We start from the raw sequence: 22,347 nt of genomic DNA on the forward strand, positions 1-22,347 counted from the left end.
TTATTTGACTATTTATAGGTATCTTCTTAAAAACAAAAAAGGTTGAATGAAATGTTCTGCTCTTCCACTTTTCATTCACCATAAGCGAAAAGCCGTGCTTCAGGTCAGTACACACAGGACTGCCCTTCTGAGGTCATAGAAGATTTCACTGGGACAAGATTCTTGTTTAAAAGGCTGGAGAGACGGCTCGGCACCCACTAGGTGACTAAAAACTATCTGTAATTCCAGTTCCAGGAGACCCGATGCCCTCTTCTGGCTTCTGCAGTCATTACATGCAGGTGGTGTGCAGACATACGTGCAGGCAAAACACCCATGTCTACGATCTTGTAAGCCAGGTGTAACGTACATGCCAACACTTGGGAAGCTGAGGCTTGAGGATCACGAGCTCAAGACCTGTCTGATCCCCTGGAACTGGAGTTCCAGACCCTTGTGTGCCTCCTCGTGGGTACTGGGAATCGAACCTGGGTCTCCTAGAAGAGCAGCAGCCAGTGTTCTCGTCCACTGAGCCATCTCTCCAACCATGCCCTCTCCCCATCACAAAATTCTTAAAGAGGAAGTGATATATAGGCCAGGTAGTGGTGGTGCATAATTTAATCCCAGCACCCGGGAGGCACAGGCAGGCAGATCTCCGAGTTTGAGGTCAGCCTGGTCTACAGAGTGAGTTTCAGGATGGCCAGGGCTTCACAGAGAAACCCTGTCTCAAGACACAAACAAGCAAACAAAAGGCAGTGACTTAGAGGTGGTGGCACTCACACGTGAAAGGGATCATTGTGTTGTTCACGGAGGTGGGCATGGTAGAGGGGAAAGGTAGAGACCCATACTGTTTGCTCCTCTTCCCTGATCTTTCTGCAGGAAACAGCTACATGATTCAGCGGAAGGACTGGGATTTATCTGAATATAGCTACAAGGGCTCAGAGGACCAAGGAAACCTCTATATTGGTAAGCCCAGTGCTGATGGCCCACAGGGAGGATGGGGACAGCCAACTTGATCCCTAACATACTAGCCCTTTTACCTCTGGTGTGCTGTGGGGTGAGACTGCAGTGCAGGTGTGGCATTTAGCTCAATTAGCACACACTTACTGAGCACCACCTTGCACGGGAGACTCTGGTCCAAGGCTTCCAGATGCAAAGTTGGCTGTGTCGTGAAGCTCAAAGTCCAGTATGCAAGAGAGGCTACCCCTGCCCCTGTGGCCCACTTTTTTTGCTCAACTGGCACAGAGGAATAGGAGTTAATAGAGGATGGGCAACGATGGGGGGATAGGTCCAGCATAGAAGGGGGACACATTTACTGGGTCCTTGATTGAACACCTACCTCCTCCTCATCCCAGGGTACACGGTGCAGGTAGGCAGCGCCATCCTCCACCCCAAGGACATCACTGTTGTGACAGGAGCCCCTCGGCACCAACATATGGGTGCTGTCTTCTTGCTGAGCCAAGAGTCAGGTGGAGACCTGCGGAGGAGGCAGGTGCTGGAGGGCACGCAGGTGGGCGCTTATTTTGGCAGCGCCATTGCTCTGGCAGACCTGAACAATGATGGGTGAGAATCTGGGGACGTGGGACATCCTCTGGGACCAGGGAGAAAGGTGGGGGGTGGCAGGCTAGGTTCGAGAAGTAGAAACTTTGCATCACACATTCACTGTGTGCAGGGTCTTGCAATCACACTTTGTGGGAGTCTGGACATTTGCATGTCATTTGCATGACACCCATGCTTGCTTGTCTGTACCTGTCATTCATGCCTATCATCCGTAAAGTGCCAATGGGGTAGGAGCTTCTTTGGATGTGATCTCTGCCTGCATGATTTCTCCATAACATGAGTTTACTGTTTGATGGGTCTTGTTGGCTTTCTTCGTGGCCAGTGGTCGGGTGTGTCATTTGCTCAGCTGCATGGTCCCAGCAAAACCATGCTCATTAAATGGCAGCAGGGGCCAACCTCATACTCCCATTCCCACTCTTCTGTGCAGGTGGCAGGACCTCCTGGTGGGCGCTCCCTACTACTTTGAACGGAAAGAGGAGGTAGGGGGTGCTGTCTATGTCTTCATGAACCAGGCGGGCACATCCTTCCCGGATCAACCTTCCCTCCTGCTTCACGGCCCCAGTCGCTCTGGCTTTGGCATCTCTATAGCCAGCATTGGTGACATCAACCAGGATGGATTCCAGGGTATGAGCCTGTACCCCTCCTTCAGCACCCCCACTGACTGAGCACCAATTGCATCCCAGGCTTGACAGGACTCACAGCTCAAAGGGATGCTAGAGAGGCTGTGCAGATAATGCTACAGAGGCTTGCCTAGAGTGGGCCATAAGTGGTTGGGCTGAGAGTGCACAGAAGAGAGGAACAAATAGCATCAGCCTGAGCATAGGAACTTCAATGTAATATACACTACTGAAGCATACACTGGGGACAGGTCGGCGGATGCTCTGAAAGCCAGGCAGAGTAAATGGGCTTTTCTATCTGGGTCACAGAGAGAGTAGGGTGGGGAGGTATCCAGAGAAATGGTTGGCACAAGGATGCTATATGAAGGCTTGGCACTTTGGAGGGTGATTCTGGTGGAGTGTGGTAGGATCAGAGATGTGCCATATAAAGTGATGAGAAAGGACCCGGACAAGGAGGGCACCTTAGTGGCATTGCCTTGCAGGTGCTCTGTGGGACCCGGAGAACAATACAATCAGACCCAGGGAGAAGTCACGGGGAGGACACTTTAGTGAGCCGGTTTACTGAGGGAGCACTTAGCTCGCCAAACGTCAGTTCTCTGACAACTTCAGCTTCCCAGAACACAACTGAGAACTAAAGGGAAGGCGAAGCTTCTTAAGAGGCAGAGACGGATGCCAGAAAGGTCAGCCAACAGGCCTAAGCACTTCCCACCGAAGGAACCATCTGTGTTTTCAGCTTAGGGTCCACTTGTGCTCCCCGACTTCCGTCACGGTTACCTAGGCCTTCTCAGATCAAATGTAGCAGATTAGTCTGGCCAAGATTAGGATCATAAAGCGTGTCGAGTTTGAGGAAACACTGCTTAGCTTTTTAACAGTCTTGACACTTGAAGGTCCACTGTACTGAGCAAAGCGCATTGTAGTATTGTAGTTATAATCCAGGTTCCTGACGGTGTGGCCTTGGGATTTCAGTCTGCTCATCTATAAAGGGGATAAATAACAGCAGATACACCCCCCCCAGCATTCTTGTAAGGCTCAAACGGAATGGATGCTGTGAGCTTTGGCAGTTACCAATGGGGAGTGGCTTCTTTTCTGGTCTTGAGAGTAAATGTCATTAGGAGAACCAGGGTGTCTGGAGAAGTGATTGATGGGGGGATAGGGGAAGTGGGAAACTGGATTAAGCTGGGGAACGTGGGGCACAGCTCTGTCTGAGGCACCGATCTGTTGTCTGAGGAAGATTTTTTTCCCCTTTCCCTAACCTCCATTCCCACCAGAGCTCTGAAGCTATGAAGTTCCCTGTTGCTCTGAACACTTCTGCCAGTGTGAGGTCACTGCCACGCTGGGCTCAGTGGTCTGCAGCTGAGAGTGAAGGGCTATGGAGCCTGGAATGCCTGGTGACTCTGCCCTGTCTTTCCTCCCCAGACATTGCTGTGGGAGCCCCATTTGAGGGCTCGGGCAAGGTGTACATCTACCACAGCAGCTCCGGGGGACTCCTCAGGCAGCCCCAGCAGGTAGGAATGCACAATGCCAAGTCAGATACCCCTATCACCCAGGGCCTCCTCCTCCTCCAAGCACGGTTCAGAGCCTGTCCCTTCCACTTCCTCCTGGCTTCAGATAATCCACGGAGAAAAACTCGGACTGCCTGGCTTGTCCACCTTCGGCTACTCTCTGAGCGGGAAGATGGATGTGGATGACAACTCCTATCCAGACCTGCTAGTGGGGAGCCTGTCGGACCACATTGTGCTGCTGCGGTGAGCTAGGAGTCTGTGGGTAGGGCATGCCCCTCCTCAATCCTCGTCTGTATGAGCTTCAGCCCTGCTCACCTGCAGTGATCCACAGAAAACTGAACCCCAGCCCTGGCCTGGGGTAGGCAGGAAATACTAATATCAACCTGCTTTCTTGTTACTATAGGGCCCGACCTGTCATCAATATTCTCCAAAGGACCTTGGTGGCCAGGCCAGCTGTGTTGGACCCCTCACTTTGTACACCGACCTCCTGGTGAGACTGTCACCCCACTTCTATGTCTAGGCAGGCCAACAGGACCTCAGACCCTAAGCCCTTCCTCCTGGACACTCCTGACACCCCAGCATCAGTACCTGGAGTCTAGGGCCAGCAATACCTCCCCTCTCCGATATCATTTCAAGTCAAAGTTTCTTGCAGGGGCTGATGTGTGAGCACAGGGTTAGGAACTGGAGCTCTGGACCATCTGGCTTAAAGCCCAGCCCCTCATTGCTGGGGGAGAGCAGGGAGGACTCCGAGGAGTGAGGGCTGGGAGGAAGGGGAAAGGAATGCTCTTAGGTGCATGGGTGTGGGGAATGAGACTCACCCTGGGCAAATAATTAGTCTGAGTCTCAGATAACATATAAACAGTAATGACCAATTCACAGAGTTCTTGAGATAATTAAAAAAAAAAGCTCTACGCACAGGACGCTGTACCTCAAGTGTTCAAAAACAAAAAGTGGTAAAGACCTTAGGGACCTGAGGCTTTCTATGGATATCAGCCTGATAGCAAAGGGGACAATGAGCTGATCAGCAGGGGATGGGGAACAAAAGTTGCCTAATAACTCAGACAAATCCTGTTCCCTGGGCCTCAGTTTCCCCACTGGCGACCTCTAGAAACGGTGAAGTCACCACAGCTTTGTAGACTCCCCAGTTTTGCTCCTGACTTTCCCCCCCACTAGCGTCCTGAGTTCCCTTTGCCTAGCACAAGAGTGAGAAGTAGGACATGGCTGTCCCTCCCACTGTGACCAGGCCCTGCTCTTGTCCTCCCAACAGTGTTCAGGTGGAGCTGTGCTTTGCCTACAACCAGAGTGCTGGGAACCCCAACTACAGGCGGAACATTAGTGAGTTCTGGGCACAGGGTGCTCAGGTGGGAGGGGTGGGGGTGCGGGATGCGCACCTGGCCACCTGCTGACTGCCGGGTCTGTCTGCAGCCCTGGCGTACACACTGGAGGCTGACCGGGACCGCCGGCCCCCCAGGCTCCGATTTGCCAGCAGCCAGTCGGCTGTGTTTCATGGTTTCTTCTCCATGCCGGAGACGCATTGCCAGACACTGGAATTACTACTGATGGTGAGGAACTGTAGGGCAGGATGGGGCCTCTGAGAACTCTGGAAGAGGTGGCTAGTGTCCCTCAAAGTCAAAGCTGAGGGACAGGGGTATCCCCAAAGACAGAGGTTGGGGAGGAATTGGGGATGGAGATTGGTGGGATAGCGGCAGCACACATGTAGGAGAGGGATGGGCCCCCGGGTGGAGATGGAGTCAGGGCTTATTACCTTAGAAAAGAGGTCTTGGTTCTGGTCCAGTCTTGAAGAATGTGTCCCCGACTCAGGACAAGCTCAGTTCCTCTCTGAGACATCATGGTGTCAGGGGAAGTGAACCTAGAGATCAGTGAAGTAAAGGGGAGCACCCATCTATGGGAAGAAAAAGTGCTGTCTTGGGGGAGTTGGGGCAGTACAAGATCGTAGGACTCAATTTGGTGATTGGATTAGTGCAGATTCAGCTTAACTTGGGGGTTGGGGTAGAGAGAACCCTAGCTCCCCACTGGGGTTTAGTCTGACTAGGGTTTAGCTAGCTAGGAGGATCCAACTTGGGGGCTGGGTTCACCTCACCCTCTTTCCCAGGACAATGTCCGTGATAAACTCCGTCCCATCGTTATTGCCATGAACTACTCCTTACCTTTGCGCATGCCCGATCGCCTGAAGCTGGGGATGCGGTCTCTGGATGCCTACCCAGTTCTTAACCAGGCACAGGCTCTGGAGAACCACACTGAGGTGAGCAGAGCCTACCCCGGGCCAGGAGGGCTGTGGGGTCAGAGGGTAATAGGGGGTGCAGTCCCCTCAAAGCTGCCACTGTCTCCAGGTCCACTTCCAGAAGGAGTGCGGGCCGGACAACAAGTGCGACAGCAACCTGCAGATGCGAGCGGCCTTCGTGTCTGAGCAGCTGCAGCCTCTAAGCAGGTAGTATCTGGGGGATGCTGATTGGTCAAAGGCTAGGCGGGGCCTCATTGGCTGGCAGAATTGGGGCGAGGCCTCACTGGCCAGAAATAGGGTGGATGTGGGAAGAGGGGCTTTAATGTGCCCTGTTAAGACTGAATGGTCAGCCTGGTTGGCCCAGCGGGGGCTTTTCCAGCCCCGGACGAGGGGCGGAGCCTAATGGAGGTGGGGCTTTTGGCTTAGCTCTGGGCTCCTCTCTTCAGGCTCCAGTACAGCAGAGACACTAAGAAATTGTTCTTGAGCATCAATGTGACCAATATGCCGAGCAACGAGCGTGCTGGGGAAGATGCCCATGAGGCACTGCTCACCTTGGAGGTGCCACCTGCCCTGCTACTGTCCTCAGTGCGCCCAGTGAGTACCCGTCGCCCAGGCTCAGCCCAAACCTGGCTTCCTATTTGCACCCCCAATGCGTATAGCATACGGTATAATATGAATTATGCTTTGTTGTGGTGTGCTGACCTCCAGGACTGGACCACTTCTACACAACCTCTATGAGTTCAAACCGTGCTCCATAGTAAGTGGAAGACTAGCATAGCCCTGACTTTACTTACTTTCTTTCCTCAGTCCGGGACCTGCCAAGCTAACGAGACCATCCTGTGTGAGCTAGGAAACCCCTTCAAACGGAACCAGAGGGTGAGACCCGGCCACATCCTCCACTCCTGGAGGGTCCTCGGGCGAGCTCCTAGCCATCTTACCTGCCCGATTCATGGGATTTCTTGAAGCAAAGAACCAAAGTGGAGGAGGGGAAGGCGGAGCAGGGGGTGAGAAGAGGCCAAGGGACTAAGAAATGGAGCCACTAGGGAACTATGCATGATTCTAGGGTAGGTGCAAGCGAGGAGACCTCTTTGGCTGAGCCCTGATGCTGTGCTCGCTGCTACACCTAATGCCGCCTCTTATCTGATGCCACATCTCAATTTTCCCTGATATAAAAGCTATTTCACAGAGTGGGAAGCACAGGCTTAGAAAGTTTTAGTAACCGCTTAAGGTTATACAAAAGTAGCAGAGACCCACCCCCACCCCTATCCAGTAGCAATGATGTCACCCAAAGAAGAGACATGGAACCAGGGATGGATAAGGAGGAGGGATGGAGGTCCCTTGTCTAGATCTCTGCCGTGCCATAGGCCCCTGCTGCGTTTCAATGCTCCTTTCTGTTACCCTGACCCTTGTGCTAGATGGAGCTGCTCATTGCCTTTGAGGTCATTGGGGTGACGCTGCACACAAGGGACCTTCAGGCACAGCTGCAGCTATCCACGTGAGTGACCCTGCAAAGCTAGTCTGTTCAGGGCTGAGCTCATGTCCTGATCTCCTTACCGCCTGCGTTCTTTCCTCAGGTCAAGTCACCAGGACAACTTGCAGCCAATGACCCTGACTTTGCAGGTGGACTACACGCTCCAGGCCTCACTCAGCTTGTGGGTACCGCGCTGTCCCTTAGTCCTCTGTGACTGAGCCAGGGCCTCCCTACCCTCAAGGTGTCTCCTAAGCTCCTCTGACACTTCTCTTGGTCTGGTGTCCTCTTGGGTCATCTTTTCCTAATAACCATGAGAGTTGTATTTTTTTTCCTGCAAGGCAGGTGGGAAGGGCAGAACTAACACCTGGGGCTAAGGTAGTGGGTCTTTGCCCTTCATTTGAATGTTTCTGCTTTATTTTCTGGATATTTATCTGTGTATATGTGCGTACATGTTTGATGAGTGTTTGCATGTACACGTGTGAGAATGCAGATATGTGCATGCTGTGGAACACATGTAGAAGTCAGAGGATCCTATGAGGCGTGGGGTCTCACGCCTTCTTTGACACAGGGGGTCTCTTTGCTGTTGGCCATTGCATACACCGGAAAGCGTGTGCCAGGCTAGCTGATTAGCATTTCCTCAAGGACCCTCCGGTATCCATTACCCACCACACGTTAAGAGCACTTGAACTACAGATGTCTGCAGCCATACTCAGCTTTTAAGTGGGCTCTGGGGGGATTTGAACTCAGGACCTCACACTAGCATAGCAAGTGCTTTACCCACTGTGCCACCTCCTCAGCCAGCTCTTTTTGTCTTCGATTCACTTTGTCTTATGTGTATGAGTGTTTTGTCTGCATGTGTGTGTGCATCATGTGTGTGCGTCTGGTGCCCTTGAAGGGCAGGAAAGGGTATTAGAGCTCCTGACACTGGAGTTACAGATGGTTGCTAGCCATGCTGTGGGTGCTGGGAACTGAACCCCAGTTCTTTGGAAGAGCAATGAGTGCTCGTAACCCCCGAGCCATCTCTTCAACCCTTCCCCCACCTTTCTGGGGGTCCAGTAGACATCTTATTGACTGCATCCTTGCCTTGCCTTGTGCCAGCTATTGCTAGCTCCACCTTACATGCGAGGAAACTGAGGCTCAGATCTTTCTTTCTTTCTTTCTTTCTTTCTTTCTTTCTTTCTTCCTCCCTTCCTTCCTTCCTTCCTTCCTTTCTTTCTTGATTTATTTATTATGTGTACAGTATTCCTTCCATGTGTGCCCGCATACCAGAAGGGGGTGCCAGGTCTCATTATAGATGGCTATGAGCCACCATTTGTTTACTGGGAATTGAACTCAGGACCTCTGGAAGAGCAGTCAGTGCTCTTAACCACTGAGCCATCTCTCCAGCCCCTGACGCAGGTGATTTTCTTATCCTAGGATGACACATCGGCTACAGAGCTTCTTCGGTGGCACAGTGATGGGTGAGGCTGGCATGAAAACTGTGGAGGATGTGGGCAGTCCCCTGAAATACGAATTCCAGGTAAGGGCACCTCTGGGGTCCTGGCTGGAGACGCTTATGAAAGGCAATGGGAAGGTTGTTCTGGGTCCAGGGTTCAAAACTGGGTGGGTTGAGGGCTGTTGAGTTGTAGAGTTTTCCAAAAGTTGGTAACCATGACACACAGGTTATGTGTGCCCACAGGTGAGCCCAGTGGGAGATGGGCTGGCAGCTTTGGGCACACTGGTCCTGGGTCTGGAATGGCCCTATGAAGTCGCCAATGGCAAGTGGCTGCTGTATCCCACGGAGATCACCATCCATGGCAATGGGTCATGGCCCTGCCAGCCACCTGGAAGCCTCGTCAACCCTCTCAACCTTACTCTCTCTGTGAGTTCATCAGTGGGGATGCTCCACATACACCTTATCTGCATGCCAGAGGGCAGGAAAGCCAATGTCTTCCCCAGCCACTTCAGTCCCCTCTCTCCCATCAGCTATTCTTTCTCTCTCTGCCTCCCCAACAAATCTCTGCCCTCTTCAGGACCCTGGAGACAAGCCACATTCTCCACAACGCAGGCGGAGACAGCTGGATCCCGGGGGAGACCAGGGCTCCCCACCTGTCACACTGGCTGCTGCCAAAAAAGCCAAATCTGAGACTCTGTTGGTGAGTGACCAGGGCAGAGGTGGGCAGGACGACACAGCCTGTCACAAGGCATGTGGGCATCAGGGGCCCACGAAGCAAGGCAGCCAGAGACCACTCACACAGAGACACGGGTCTAAAGGGGTGCTGTGGACCTGGGCCTCAGGAGTCTCCTGCCAGGCAAACAGATTTACCTCCTGCCCTCAGGGAGGATCCATCACAGTGGACTTGAAGAGGAGCTGAGGACTGGATTCCAAGGCCTCACACCCTGTTGGGGGCTGTTTTGCTTGGGCATTTGGGGCAGGAAGAAGTGTAGAGCAGAGTGCCCTATGCAGGAAGAGGTTAAGAAGCAAACATGGGGACCCAGGGGAGGCATAACTGGCTAGAGAGGTTGAAGGGGTATCCCAAGCCAACAGACAACACCCAAAGTACCTGGCTTGGGAGAGATTTCTGAGGCTGGGACTTGGCAGCCTGAACAGGGACTATGCTTCCTGTTCGTGTTCCTGATCAGATGAGTTCAGCCCAAGAATGTATCTTGAACATATGTTTGAGAAGTAGAGGAATGCGCATGAGCAAAACAATGTACAAAGCCCTTTGTCACTCGGGGTAGGATGAGGTCTAGAAGGGTAGAGTTAGCAGAAGCAGCATCAGGTCTGGAGAGCCAGGCAGTCTTACGTCTATCTCCTGTCTACGTCAGACGTGTGCCAGTGGCCTTGCCCGCTGTGTGTGGCTGGAGTGCCCCCTTCCTGATGCCTCCAACATCACCAACGTGACTGTGAAGGCACGGGTGTGGAACAGCACCTTCATTGAGGTTAGTGCTCCACTGTCCTCCACCTGGGTGAGGGGAGTGGTAGGGAGGGTCAGTGACAGCCAGTGTGTGTGTGTGTGTGTGTGTGTGTGTGTGTGCTGTGTGTATGTGGTGTGATGTGGTGTGTTGTGTGTGCTGTGTGTGTGGTGTGTGTGTGGTGTGGTGTGTGTGTGTGTGTGTGGTGTATGTGGTGTGTGTGTGTGTGTACTGTGTGTGTGGTGTGTCTGTGTGTGGTGTGTGTGCTGTGTGTGTGGTGTGGTGTGTGTGTGGTGTGTGTGGTGTGTGTACTGTGTGTGTGCTGTGTCTGTGTGTGGTGTGTGTGTATGCTATGTGTGGTGTGTGTGTGTATGCTATGTGTGGTGTGTGTACTGTGTGTGTGCTGTGTGTGCTGTGTGTGTATGCTGTGTGTGGTGTGTGTGCTGTGTCTGTGTGTGTGCTGTGTGTGTATGCTGTGTGTGGTGTGTGTGCTGTGTCTGTGTGTGTGCTGTGTGTGTATGCTGTGTGTGGTGTGTGTACTGTGTGTGTGTGCTTTGTGTGCTGTGTGTGTGGTGTGTGTGTGTGGTGTATACTGTGTGTGTGTGCTGTGTGTGTGTGCTGTGTCTGTGTGTGTGGTGTGTGTACTGTGTGTGTGTGCTGTGTGTGTGTGTGCTGTGTCTGTGTGTGTGTGTGTGTGTGTGTGTGCTGTGTGTGTGTGCTGTGTCTGTGTGTGTGGTGTGTGTGGTGTGTGTGCTGTGTGTATGTGTGTGGTGTAAAACAATGTCATGTTCTGCACAGTTGTGTGTCTGTCGGTGTAGGCCATATCCGTGTAATGGTTGCGTGTCTGTGTGTGCATCTACAAAGCTTCCAAAATGACCTCTTGTGTGTCCATTGCATTCTACGGCTGTGCCTTTGCCTCTGGGCCCTGCTGCTGGAAGGGCCCTGCTGCTGGAAGGGCCCTGCTGCTGGAATGCCCGCTTTTTTTCTGTCTCTCTGGATTCCCTGTTCAGCCATAGAGGTCTCCGTCAACCTTCACTTCTCATCCCTGAGATCCTATGCAGCTTCAGCAGCTGGAGTCCACTCTCCTTCCACACTGCACAGAACTTCCTCAGAAGTCGCAAGGGTCATCTGTCCTGCTTGGATAGATTATGGTGACTCTCACGCCAGACTTCTCTTGCTACCTAGTGTCACCTTTTTTTAGGACTAGACTCAGTTGTTCTGGTCTGTGTGACTGGTTTCTGTGATGACTACTCAGTTTCTAACATGGGATCACAAAAGTCACCTAGGCAAATGACGGGGTGTGGCTATGTGCCTGAAACAGGTGCTGGGGTAGATTTAGTCCCTGAGCCTGACCTAGACTGTGACCTTTCCCGTCTCTGCTGTCCCAGCATCAGCACAGGACCCAGTGCACAGAGGAATGAATGGCATGCATTTGTGTGTGTGAAGAGGCTAGATGCAGGGCCTTGCAGGGTACTGAAGCAGGTGGTGTGTAGCATCAGGAGGGAGGCTGAGAGGCTTCAGCTGCTAGCCCTGACCCCTCTATCTTCTTCCTTTAGGACTACAGAGACTTTGACAGAGTCAGGGTAGATGGCTGGGCCACTTTGTTCCTGCGAACCAGCATCCCTACCATTAACATGGAGAACAAGACCACATGGGTGAGTGGGTATTAACAAGGGCAGCGGTCTCAGGCCAGGCCACACAGCGCAGGGCGTCTCTAAGAGGATGCCGATGCTGGGCCTGATGATATGAGCCTGCCGTCCTGGTTTCTGGGAGACAAAACAGAAGGGTCATGAAGGGTCTTCCCACACTGCTATAGAGCGAATTCAACTTACTGATATTCTATCTCAAGACTAAAAGTGAGGGGCTGGGGAGGTGGCTCAGTGGGCAGAGGCCTTGCTCTACAAGCATGAAAATCTGAATTTAGATCCTCAGCACCCAAGCACGTAGTTAAAAGCTGGGAGTGCTGACACGTGCCTGAAACTTCTGGCTGTAGGCCAGGGAAGGCAGAGCAATGCTGGGGGCTTGCTGCCAGCCAGTGTAGACAAAACAGCTTCAGTGAGAGACCCCGCCCTAAGAGAAAAAAGATAGAGAATGACAGAGGAAGACATCCAACGTTGATCTCTAGCCTCCAGAAGGGCACGCGTGTATGTACACACACACACACACACACACACACACACACACAATTTTAAAAGAGAGAGGAGGCTGGACATAGTGACGCAACCTTTAATCCCAGCACTCAGGAGGCAGAGGCAGACAAATCTCTGTGAGTTCAAGGCCAACCTGGTCTACAAGAGCTAGTTCCAGGACAGGTTCCAAAGCTACACAGAGAAACCTTGTTTCAACAGGACAGGCTCTAGAAACTACAGAAACCCTGTCTCGAAAAACCAAAAAAAAAAAAAACAAACAAACAAAAAAAAACCTTATTTCGAAAAACAAACAAGCAAATAAATAAAAGAAAGAAAGAAATTTAAAAGGGCTGATCTTGGGGGAGTCATCTAGAGGCTGATACAGGAAACTAACTCAAGTTTGAGGCTGGCCTGGGAACTTCAGGAGTTCCAGAACAGCTTGGGCTACAAAGCAAGAATGGCATTTATATGTATGGCTAGAGAGCCCATTGGGATAACATATAACAATAAACATACAACAACAACAAAAGTAAATTATGGACAGGAAGAAAAAGCCAATAGTCTCTCATTGTCAGATCTTTTCAAGTTATTCCAGTCCAAGTCAGATTCGGGAAATTCCAAAGAGGGGAAATGTTCTAAGTGACAGCTGGAAGAAGTATGGCAGATCGCTAAGAGTTTGTTGTGGAAAGGATGTTAGTGGAAACACACAGCAGATGCACCGCGCGGGGTGGAGGGGAGCTTGCTGAAACCCTCTGACACCACGGAATGAAGAAGAGTGGAGAGAGGGACAAGGGACGGGAAATGCAGTCCCTGTTAAAGACTGCCTCCTCCTTCCTGAGACAGGGGCTCACGATGTAGCCCTGTCTGGCCTAGAACTTACTTTGTAGACCAGGCTGGCCTTGAACTCATAGAGATCCTCCTGCCCCTGCCCCTGCCTCTGCCTCACGAGTACTGGGATTAAAGGTGTGTGTCACGATGCCTGGCTTTTTTTAAAAAAGGAAATGATTTATTATGCCGATGTATGGGTGAGAGAGGCAGGCATTCTGTGGTGGCCATGTGGAGGTCATCTGTCTGCAAGGAAAACACTTTGACCCTCTTGCCAGCTCCGAGCTGCATTCTCAGTGAGTGCAGAAGAAAGGTCGTGGTGGCACAGGTCTATAATCCCAGGACTCGGGATGATGCAGGAGGATCAAGAGTTCAAGATATTAGAAGAGTTAGAACATATTTGAGAAAGAAAGACAAGTTACCTCACATCACCAACAAAATGCCTTGAGGTTAAATGGAGTATTTAAAATTTGGAATTAAATGTGTTCCAGAAGAGAAAACAGAATAATTTAATAGTAACCCTTAATCATGGGGAGAGTGAACTATGTATTTGGTTTTTAATTAAAAATTTATTTTCTTGGGCTGGAGAGATGGCTCAGAGGTTAAGGGCATTGGCTGCTCTTCCAGAGGTCCTGAGTTCAATTCCCAGCAACCCCATGGTGGCTCACAACCATTTATGATAAAATCTGGTGCCCTCTTCTGGTATGCAGACATGCAGGCAGAATGCTGTATACATAATAAATAAATAAATCTTTTAAAAAAATTATTTTCTTGCGTATGAGTATTTTGCTTGCATGCATGTGTATCACGAATGTGCAGTGCGTTTGAAGACCAGAAGAGGGCGTGGTTCCTGGAACAGGAGTTAGCAGACAGTTGTGGGTCACCCTGTGGGTGCTTGGACTCACATCTAGGTCCTCTGTAAGAGCAGTAAGTGTTCTTAACTGCTGAGCCGTCTCTCCAGCCCCCATTTTTTTCTCTGAGACAGGGTTTCTCTGTGTAGCCCCGACTTTCCTGAAACTCACTCTGTAGACCAGGCTGGCCTCATACTCAGAGATTCGCCCGCCTCTGCCTCTCAAGTGCTGGGATTAAAGGCGTGTGCCACTGGTCCTTGGCTCCAATTTTTTTTTATTTAAAATTTTATTTTTTATGAAGAGGGAGCATGTGTGTACCACAGTGTGCACGCAGAAGCTATAGGACTCTTGTAGGGGTCAATTCTCTTGTCCCACTTGTGTGGCTGAACACTCAGACTCGGGTTTTCAGGGTTGGCAACAAGCGTCCTTACCCGCTGAGCCATCTCGCCGGCACCATTATTTGTTTTGGGAACATAAAATGTCACGATGTAGCCCAGACTAGTCATAACTTTTGGAGCATCCCTCCTGTCTCAGCCTTCCAAGTGCTGGCACTAAAGGCGTGAGCCACCAGGAGTGGTTTTTACTTTATTAAAGCCAAAAGTCACAAAGGATGAATCTGAAAAATTAGTCTATATGAAATGGTAAATCTAGGTACAATCAAAGACGAGCTGAAAGGACAAGTTCCAAAGGAACGTGACGAAGTGTGGGCCTAGTTTAACACATCAGTATAAAGTATATGTGAGGTGAGATGCAAATACTTACACATAAAGAAAGAAGGCGCTGGAGAGATGGCTCTGCAGTTAAGATTGCACACTGTGCTTGCAGGAAACCTGCGTTCAGTTCCCAGCACACACACCAGGCTTCTCACAACCAGCTTAAATTCTTCTCCATGGGATCCTGCATTCACACGCACAGACCCACACACAATAATCCCAGCACTCTGGAGGCTGAGGCAGAAGGATCTCTGTGAGTTTAAGGCCAGCCTGGTCTACGTGGCAAGTTCCAGGGCAGCCAAGGCTACAAAAGTGTCTCAGAAAACAAACAATCAAAAAATCCTTTTAAAGAAAAACGAAAATAGCAAACGGGTTGTTTGTCTATCTGATTGGAAATTACTAAAAAGAGAAATGTCGCCTGGCGATGGTTGGTGGTGAGAAACGCTACTGACTCGAGTATAAATTGGCGGCTCCTTTGTGGAGATGCATTTGTCAATATTCATTAAAATTTAAAGCACCCATTCCCTTGAATCTAACACATGCTCATATATATCAAGGAGCTCACCGGACGAGCATGCAAAGATGAATATATGGGGGTATTTTAGAGCATCGTTAATAGGAGCTGGGAGTGGAGACGATCTAAATGTCTGTCAGTAGGAGATTGGCTCGATAAAATGTGGTCCATTTCTACAATGACTGTGCGGTCCTCAGAAGAGACCAAGTTGGCCTTTGTCAATTGCGAGGGAGAGATAAGGATAGTAATAAAGAAAATGGGGAAGACGAAGCTTGCAGAGGTGTGCATATAGTGTGACCCCATCAAGGTGGGCAAATGTATCATGTATATAGAGATAGCTGGGGAGGGCCCATGGGTATAATCTCAGCGCTTGGGAGGTTGAGTCAGGATTAAGAGTTTGAGCCCAGGCTGGGCTAATATAACAAGAACCTCTCTCAAAAATAGAAAAATTCAGCACAGAGATTTACTATGCATTTTTGTTATTTGTTCGTTCATTCATTCATTCATTCATTCATTCACAAGACAGGGTCACTCTATGTAGCTCTGACTGTTCTGGAACTCACTATGTAAACCAGGCTGGTCTCAAACTCAGAGATCCTCCCTGCTTCTGCTTCAGAGTGCTGGGATCAAAGGCATGTGCCACCCTGCCCAGCTTGTTTGTTTGTTCATTGGAGGTAGGGCCACCTGTAGCCCAGGCTGGTCTTAAACTCCCGATCCTCTTTACCTCCTTCTGGGGCCACCAGCAGGCATGAACCACCATTCACTGTGGTGGTGGTGATGGGGTTATCCGGAGCATAAAATTACTGGAAATCTTTAATTTTCTGTTACGCTTTTTTAAAAATCAAAGTAATTTTAAAAGAAGTGAAAATCAAGCACAGTCGTCTAGAGAAGTTCTACTGCAAACTCTGAAACTTTCTGAGCTACAAATAAAACAAAATCCCAAATCTGAAACACTTATGGTTGCAAAGCATCTCTGGTATGGGCTTTTTAACCCGAATAGATTTTTTTTTTTTTTTTTTTTTTTTTTTTTTTTTTTACTCTGAGCAATCTACTCATACTACCCATGTTTAATCCTGTCCAACAGCCTATGAGGTAGGGAATTCTAATTCCGAGTTTACAGATGAATAACAGAGAGGTTGCATAACTTGTTCAAGGCTACACAGCCAGTAGATAGCAAAGTTGGACTTGAACCCAAGTAGCCTGGCTCCCGAATGCATGCTTTTGGCCATGCTGCCACACCATAAAGTAGCCATTAATGATCTCTTTACCAGAGCACACAAAAGATCCAGAGAAATGGAATTGCTACTTAAAGGTCACACAGTTTACCAGGAACAGAGCTGATATGAAAGTCCGGATGTGTGGGTCACAAACTCAGATGCCAGGCTACCTACCAGATCTGAGGCAGTTTCCCTGGCTAAATTTATGCCTAAAAAAACTGGACACAAGGACCTGCCAGGGCTTTTTCTAGTCCTTGATCGCCCCCTACTGGCTGTAGATCAAATAACAGAGCCATGGGTCTTGAACCCTGGCCTCCGCAGGCCGGCCCCATTGAGTCTCATCTCTCTCCTCTGCAGTTCTCAGTGGACATTGACTCAGAGCTGGTGGAGGAGCTGCCTGCTGAGATTGAGCTGTGGTTGGTCCTTGTGGCTGTCAGTGCCGGGCTGCTGCTTCTAGGGCTCATCATCATCCTTCTGTGGAAGGTAGAGACTCCCAGCCTCCCGGGCCTTTGCACTTCACACCCCCTGCCAGCCAGCGCCTGCGCGGCTCACCCCCCTCCCTTCATCCCACGGCTCTGCATCCCATTCCTCACCTCCATTTCAGCTGCCCTTTCCCAGACCCTCCCTGCCCCTCCCCACAGCTCCCAGTGCCACCCACGCCTCCTCGGGAACTGGAGGCTGGAGGCTGCGCTGGTGTCTGGCCACCCACCAGGCTTGGCCCAGGACTTAGCCTTCCGGGTTCCGCATCTCTAAGCCCCGGCTCCCCTTTTGAGTGCTGATGGCCAGGTCTGCCAGCACCCCTGATGGCCATCCCCACCTCCTCCCTCCAGTGCGGCTTCTTCAAGCGAGCCCGCACTCGTGCCCTGTATGAAGCTAAGAGGCAGAAGGCTGAGATGAAGAGCCAGCCGTCAGAGACAGAAAGGCTGACCGACGACTACTGAGGGGACATCCCCTTGCCCCAGCCCACCTGGGTAACATGGCCTATAGGCCTCCTCTCCACAACCCCAGCTGACTGGGGCCTCTGATTCTGTCTTGTCTGCTCCTCTTGCCTTAGGGCCTGCTTGGATCTCACTTGTCTACACCTCAAAGCACAGGCCACCCTGATTACCCCCGGACCCCCACCTACACCTGGCTTGCAGGAGCTTAAAATCCCAAGAGTATGCTGGGAAATCCTTCCAGTGAGCGTGCTGCTTTCTGAGGGACTGAAAAAGAGAAACAGTCAGGGCTAGACTCTGCCTCTGTCTGATCCCCGGCATGTCCACAATGACTCTAAGCCCTATCCCCTCCCACTAGGAAGGAGAGAACCGAGTTCCACCCATCTCCCTAGGATAACTATCTCACCTACCCCTAGCACTAGCCATTGGGATCACCCTGTCTTCCTGGTCCACAATCTCTGCATCTGCTTGGTCTCCACCTGCCTCTGTTCTCCTCTGTGCCTTCCTCAGCTCCTCCTTCCTCTGGGCCTGAGGTGGGGATGCTCATGCTCCCATCTCATACTGAGGTTGGGATGTTTGAGTGTGTGTGCGTGTGTGTGTGCGTGTGCATGTGTGTTGTGTGTGTGTGTGTTGGGGGGGGGGGCGCCGTCTCCCATTTGAATGCTGGATACTGACACAATTTCTCTTCTGCCTGAACTCCAGTGTGACTTCTTTAAGCCGACCCGATACTACCGGATCATGCCCAAGTACCATGCAGTGCGTATTCGGGAGGAGGAGCGCTACCCGCCTCCAGGGAGCACCCTACCCACCAAGAAGCACTGGGTCACCAGCTGGCAGATTCGGGACCGATACTACTGATACCCTCCGTGCCACCACTCCCAATTCTTCCTTTCTTCCTATTTATCATAAATTATGACTCTGACAGTCCAAAAGGGACCACACAGTTGGCTGGCACCAGTAGGCTCAGGCATATATCCCTCTTCAGCGCAGGAATAGTCTTCTGGGGCCCTAGAATCTCCTTCAAGACCTTGCGATGCTGAGCACAGCACAGCCCTGGACACTGGACACACACACACACACACGGGGCCTGCTGCTAATGGCCTGTTCAGATATACCATGGAAGATGCCACGTCCAAGCCTCTATCTGTGCCAAAACCAAGCCAAAGCACCTCTACTGGGAGCCAGGAGGAAAAGGTCCCTGGTGTGGTGACATCTCTCTCCCACACCAGATACCCCTTGAGCCATTGTCCCTGGACTGACTTTACTGTCCAGAATAAAACTACTGACGACAAGGACGCAGTGGGGCACCCACTGGAGAGTAGGGGACGTTTCTGTGACTTGTGTGCTCAGACCAAGAGCAATGAACTAAAAAAGCAGGTCCCCAGAATGGGCTTTATGAATGGATCTCCAACACCTTGGCTACAGATGGAGCTGGCAAGAAAGGCAGCCCAAAGGAACAAGGCGAAACCATGGACAGCCTGGAGCAGGGTGGCATCCTTCGGAGAGCAGGGCATCAACCCTGGCCCAGCAGATACTGGCAGGATGCAGGGGAGATACTTCTGACCCGTCCTGGCCACCTCAGCCTGAGCAGGGCCTGGAGACCCCACAAGACCATGTGGGGTGTGATACTTGAATGTAGGGTAGGGGAGAGTCCAACCCCTGCCTCAGCTGGCCGGACTTCACTCCGTTCCCTTGACCACAGAGATGGCATTCTGAGCTAGCTGTCCATGGCTTTCTGAGAAACCTAACCCTCCCCTTCCCATAGGAGCTGCATCCCCATTCTAGCAGTGGAGGCTGATTCCCAGGTCCGCTCCTTGAGCCCCGCCCACAGGCAGGCCCACTCCCCAGCTCTGCCCCTCCACGGTACTATAGCAGCTTCCCCTACCCTGTACCTTCTTTGTATATGGGCTTCTCACTTAAAATAAATAAACAATTCCAAGTTTGTACAGCTGCTTCTGCACCTCCCCCAAGCCGTCCTGACCTGTCGCAGTTCAGGCTAGAGGGGTGATAACCTCCCCTAGTCGATCTCTGGACGATGGACCTAGCATCCTACTGTAAACCGTGCATGAAGAATTGTAATTCAAACCCAGAGTTCACTTCATGAGAAAGTCCAGTTCTCAGGGGAGCGCCGTGGGGGAGTGCTCTCTTTATATATGTCAAGAGTTGTGGCCTGTTCCTGTGGTGTTCATTTCGGCATTGATTGCATCCATTGATTGCTAGGCTCTGGCTTGGATTTGGTCATGGGGAGAGAAGGGAGTTGACAATGGTCTTCATGCTCATGCAACCTGGGCTGAGCTCAGACGATGTAGTTGGGGTTTGGGGGATATCAGGTTTGCCACAAACTGGCTTTGGGGAGAGAGAGAGAGGAGAAAGAGAGAGAGAGTTATCTCTTATAGTGTGCCTGGCCCTTGATAACGCACTCACCCTTGTCATCCACTGTTTCCTAATTGTTAGGCTGGTAGATGTCTAAGGATCCCTGCACACAGCCCTGGGGCTGCTCTGCCTCCCTCACTTCCCTTTTCGCTCTGTCTTCTCTACTACATGCCAGGCACTGTGCCCAGTGCTAAAGATAGGGCAATGACTAGGTCAGATACAACCTGTGCCCTCCTGAAGCCAAAGTCCAGTGGAAAAGACCCATGAATCAGCAGTTAACCCTCAGTGTGGGCCGCTCTCATGTCTTAAGATCGGGAGACCTAAGGGGGCATGTAAGGAGTCCAGCAGTCCAGCACCCAGCCCAGGAGCTCAGCAAAGGCTTCCTAGAGGAGGAGATGACCAAGCAGCCAAAGACCTGAAGAATAGGTACAGGAAGCTGAGAAGAATGAGTCAGAAACAGCCCCACTCCCAATCCTGCTGAAAAAAAAAAAAAAAAAAAAAAAAAGCTCGGATTGTCCATGGGTTGGAGATTAGATGCCAGGTCAAGGCAGCAGGTAGATTGCATTGGGAGTGGAACAGGGGAATGTGAGATATGATCTAATGAATGGAGCCAAAGCAGATATTAGGACAACTGGGAAGGCTCCAGAAAGCAGGGGAAACGCAGAACTGGAGAGATGGCTCAGTGGTTAAGAGTGCTTACTGCTTTTGCTGAGGACCTGGGCTGGATTCCCAGCATGTATATCAGGCTGTAACTCCAGTCCCAGGTAATGAAATTCCCTCTGGCCTCCACAGGTACCGGCCTGCTCGTGGTATAAATACGCTCACTCAGGCACACACACACACAGATTATATTATATTACACGTACATACACACATATTTTAATTTGGTTTCTCTGTGGCTGTCCTGGAACTCTCTCTATAGATCAGGCTGGTCTCACACTCAGGGATCCACCTGCCCCTTCTTCCCAAGTGCTGGGGTTAAAGGCGTGCACCCCACAACTCATATTGCTTTTTTTTTTTAAGTGCCTGGTCTACAGAGTGAGTTCCAGGACAGCCAGGACGACACAGAGAAACCCTGTCTCGAAAACAAAACAAAAAATTAAAAGACATAATCCAGGCAAACGGTGCCTGGCACACAGCATTACACTCTCCACAATGAAACCCTGTTTTGTCTTGGCTCCAGTTATAGACTGTTATAACTGCAGTGTGTGGGGGGCGGGGCGGGCATCAAACCAGTCTCGCACATCCTAGAAAACACTACTACTGAGTGATCACCAGTTTAGCACCGATTCCTCCTCTCACTTTTAGAGAGCTCATTAAATTACCCAGGCTGTACTGGAACTCCCTCTCCCTCGGGTGGGTCTTGAAGTGAAATGCCCCTGCCTCAAGCCTCCAAGAGTAACACCAGGCCCTACTAAAGGCCAAGCCTTGATCCTGCCCATGTTTTGGAACAAAAGTCAGCTCTTAGCAGGGGGTGTGCTAAGGGTGGGTCAATACCCAGAGAACTAAGGAACCTCTGTAGGCCCAGAGGGTGGGAAACATACCACGTTTTACCAAAAGAGGGCGCATGACGTTTTGCGGGGAAAGAGGCCCAAGCTGATAGGAATATTGCGGTTGAGCTCCCTAGCTCCTAAATGCCTCACCGGCTGGGGAGACTTGTAATAAGGAAGTCAGTGGCACAAATGGTTACCTTCTCAGGTTAGGTACAAAGAAGGTTGCCTTCTTAGGTGGTCGTCCCAGACGTTCAAGGTTTTATGCTCAGTCAAATGAACTAGATAGTAATAAAATGGAACTTCCTAAAATCAACACGGACAGTAGCTCCTGCCTCCTCCTCTGCTAGTCCCAAGAGGCTTGGTTCCAGGTGTTTTTGTTATTATTGTTGTTATTTTATCAATATTGTGCTAAGCACATGCCATACCCTCTGAACTACACTCCCACTCCAATTTCGGATGTTTTTCACATGAGAAGAAAATGACGCCTTTTCCTGGGCTACTTGGATATTTATGGAAAGCCAGTGGGTTCCACACATATAGGATAGACTAGTACAGGCTTGCATCCTGGTTCCAGATTTCGCAAGTGTTTATTGTGTGTCCATCATAGGAATGGGAAACCACAGAGCTCTCCTATGGCAGAACAGGTGAGAATCAAGACAGGTGAAACAGGTGCCTTTAGAAAAAGACAAGGCAGGGAAGAAAGGGTTAAAGGAGAGGGAGATAGAAGGAGACGGGGAAGGAGTTAGGGAAAGGCAAGAGTAGAAGGCCAACCGAAGGGTTAGCGGGACTCTGGGAAAGAAGGGGTTAATCCGGAGCTCGCCCCCAAGAAGTCTAGGGGAGTTAGCGGCCAGAGGCGGGACTTGAGCACAGCCGTGGAAAACAACAGGCCTCCTCCAGCACCAACACGGTTAAGGGGGTGGGTCCCGAGAAGAGCCACGTGTCGAAGCGCAAGGCTATTGGTCCTCCCGGAGTTGTTTGTGAGCGGCCATTGGTAACGTCAGGGCGCAGGGACAAACCGATTGGTTAGGCGTTGGAGG

The 22,347-nt window shown here is 50.9% G+C and overlaps 1 protein-coding gene across 1 annotated transcript in view; it reads left to right on the top strand.

Annotated features, from left to right (window-relative positions):
* The window catches only part of Itga3 (integrin subunit alpha 3), a 29,801-nt gene extending 11,494 nt beyond the window's left edge, over positions 1–18,307 (top strand). Inside the window, exons 5-26 of the mRNA XM_038326530.1 lie at positions 853–939; positions 1,329–1,536; positions 1,961–2,157; positions 3,567–3,655; positions 3,759–3,895; positions 4,056–4,142; positions 4,920–4,987; positions 5,078–5,214; positions 5,766–5,915; positions 6,004–6,101; positions 6,341–6,488; positions 6,702–6,770; positions 7,310–7,389; positions 7,469–7,546; positions 8,782–8,884; positions 9,044–9,226; positions 9,378–9,500; positions 10,174–10,287; positions 11,817–11,915; positions 16,867–16,992; positions 17,340–17,480; positions 18,147–18,307. Of these exons, the coding sequence (XP_038182458.1) occupies positions 853–939; positions 1,329–1,536; positions 1,961–2,157; positions 3,567–3,655; positions 3,759–3,895; positions 4,056–4,142; positions 4,920–4,987; positions 5,078–5,214; positions 5,766–5,915; positions 6,004–6,101; positions 6,341–6,488; positions 6,702–6,770; positions 7,310–7,389; positions 7,469–7,546; positions 8,782–8,884; positions 9,044–9,226; positions 9,378–9,500; positions 10,174–10,287; positions 11,817–11,915; positions 16,867–16,992; positions 17,340–17,450 (2,492 nt within the window). The 3' untranslated portion in view covers positions 17,451–17,480; positions 18,147–18,307. The remainder of the gene's footprint in view (positions 1–852; positions 940–1,328; positions 1,537–1,960; positions 2,158–3,566; positions 3,656–3,758; positions 3,896–4,055; positions 4,143–4,919; positions 4,988–5,077; positions 5,215–5,765; positions 5,916–6,003; positions 6,102–6,340; positions 6,489–6,701; positions 6,771–7,309; positions 7,390–7,468; positions 7,547–8,781; positions 8,885–9,043; positions 9,227–9,377; positions 9,501–10,173; positions 10,288–11,816; positions 11,916–16,866; positions 16,993–17,339; positions 17,481–18,146) is intronic.
* Positions 18,308–22,347: the final 4,040 nt, after the last annotated feature.

Source organism: Arvicola amphibius, chromosome 4 (genome assembly GCF_903992535.2).
Source record: "Arvicola amphibius chromosome 4, mArvAmp1.2, whole genome shotgun sequence".
Lineage (NCBI taxonomy): Eukaryota > Metazoa > Chordata > Mammalia > Rodentia > Cricetidae > Arvicola > Arvicola amphibius.